Source organism: Anastrepha ludens, chromosome 5, assembly GCF_028408465.1.
Source record: "Anastrepha ludens isolate Willacy chromosome 5, idAnaLude1.1, whole genome shotgun sequence".
Classification (NCBI taxonomy): Eukaryota; Metazoa; Arthropoda; class Insecta; order Diptera; family Tephritidae; genus Anastrepha; species Anastrepha ludens.
In genome coordinates this window covers 85,920,989-85,922,896 of record NC_071501.1, presented here as the reverse complement: position 1 = coordinate 85,922,896, position 1,908 = coordinate 85,920,989, and the positions used below count along the sequence as shown (strand labels likewise).

The following is a 1,908-nucleotide window of genomic DNA, read 5'->3' as shown; positions in this document are numbered from 1 at the left end:
CGCCGATTATCCAAAACAATTGATGCAGAGGGTGTTCGGATAATCGATTTTTCGGATAAACGAACATTTGCGAAATTCCAGTTCTTTGTTGAGGGTAGGGTAATAAAACACGTCATTGGATTAGGAATACATCTTTTGTATGTAATGCTTTTTAATGGGGATCGCACATACGGTACATAAATATACATGTCTAAACATTTTTTAGTTAAGTGACTTAGATGTGATAATACATAGTACAAAAAAAATTCGAACATATTTGTTTGCTTAAGTTTTGAGGCTCCTTTTTTTGCCGCCAAATCTCTTTGGCGTTATGTAAAGCCAGCAACTGCACATAATCGCATTTCTCTTGGTGTTCCAACCATTTAATATCAGTCTCAAAGCATTTAAAGCCTTCTTCACTGGACGGACATTTTTCAGCTGAGACGATGTCAACACTAATTTCGTCTTCATCGTCGTCATCTTCAGGAACTTGAACCTGTGCTATTATATCGTCGTCTGTCAACAATTCGTAGCCAGGATCATCCTCGTCAAATTCTAGCCATTCATGCACGTTTTCTGGGTCACATTCTCCAAATCCTGAAACCTCTTTCATCAACTCAACCATTTCTGAAACAAAGTTTTCATTTGTTGATCCTTTAGATGTAGGGCTAGCTTCGGATTCAACTGCTGGACAAAGCTTATTCCAGGATTTCTTTAGAGTAGTCGGTTTGACATTAGCCCACGCTTCTGCTGCCATGTAAACAGCAATCTTCAAGTTAATACCTTTGTAGATTTCAAGAATTGTTTTATCTTCCTCTTGGCCGATTAGGACATTACGAAGCAACGCTTTTTTGTAGTAACGTTTGAAGGTTTCGATCACACCCTGGTCCATAGGTTGAAAGACTGAAGTAACATTGGATGGCAAGAAAATCATCTTAAATTTTCCATCTTCTCTCTCAAGGGAAAGGTTTGAGGGACGACTTGGAGCATTATCAATCACTAATAAAACATTTCCAATGTCTCCAGTTTCTACCTGATGTTTTTTAGCTTCTGGAATCAATACAGCGTCATACCACTCGATAAATACTTGAGTGTCCATCCCAGAGTTTTTTTGCTTTTTGTAAATAAGCGGCAGTTTTTTTATTCCTTTGAAGCATCTTGGATTCTTAGATTTTCCTATGATCAGCAAATGTTGTCTATGTGTGCCCGTATTGTTTCCACATACCATGGCTGTTATGCGGGATTTGCTTGCTTTGAATCCAGGCGCTGCCATTTCTTTTTTAGAGGCAAGGGATTTGGTAGGTATTCTCTTCCAGTATAACCCAGTTTCGTCTGCATTGTAGATGTTACTGTCCTTATAACACTGCTTTACAAGCAAACTCTTAAAACTTTCTTTGAATGTCAGCTGACAGCTTTTCCACTTGAATTTCTAGCTCTCTAATTCCGTGCCTAGACTTGAATGTTTTGAGCCAACCCGTATATGATTTAAAATCATTGTTACCCCCAAGCTTTCTGTTCATTTCTAATGCGTTTTCACAAATCAAAGCACCATTTATTGGTTGACTTTGACCACATATCTGCATGAACCATGAGTAAACTGCAGTGTCTAGGTTTTGATTTTCTGCCATTTTCATTGTTTTTCTATGCAAGCACGGAAGCTTCACTGTCCAGCACGCAAGCAAACTTTGTGATATATTAGATTCACTGTTTTTTTTTTAATGTCAGTTACCGTTGAATTCCCAACATCAATCTCTCGAGCTAAACTTGATCCACTTGCACCTTTTTTTTAATCGTTTCAAAATTTTAAGTTTGCCAGAGCTAAAATTTTAAGTTTGTCTAGCACAACTCGTTTTCGTTTCGGCATTGCTAGGAGTCACACAGCACAAAACAAAAAACAGTACGGACCGTTAAAACAACACTGAAGTCAGT

At 38.0% G+C, this 1,908-nt stretch overlaps 1 protein-coding gene across 1 annotated transcript; it reads right to left on the bottom strand.

Moving 5' to 3' along the window:
* Positions 1 to 214: 214 nt before the first annotated feature.
* On the bottom strand, positions 215 to 913 carry LOC128864797 (jerky protein homolog-like). The gene has a single exon (XM_054104556.1). The coding sequence runs from the start codon at positions 911 to 913 to the stop codon at positions 215 to 217; it is 699 nt and encodes a 232-aa protein (XP_053960531.1).
* Between the last annotated feature and the right edge of the window lie 995 nt (positions 914 to 1,908).

Excerpts from the sequence above, each read along its gene's own strand:
- LOC128864797 (XM_054104556.1), bottom strand. The coding sequence starts at position 913 with ATGATTTTCTTGCCATCCAATGTTACTTCAGTCTTTCAACCTATGGAC.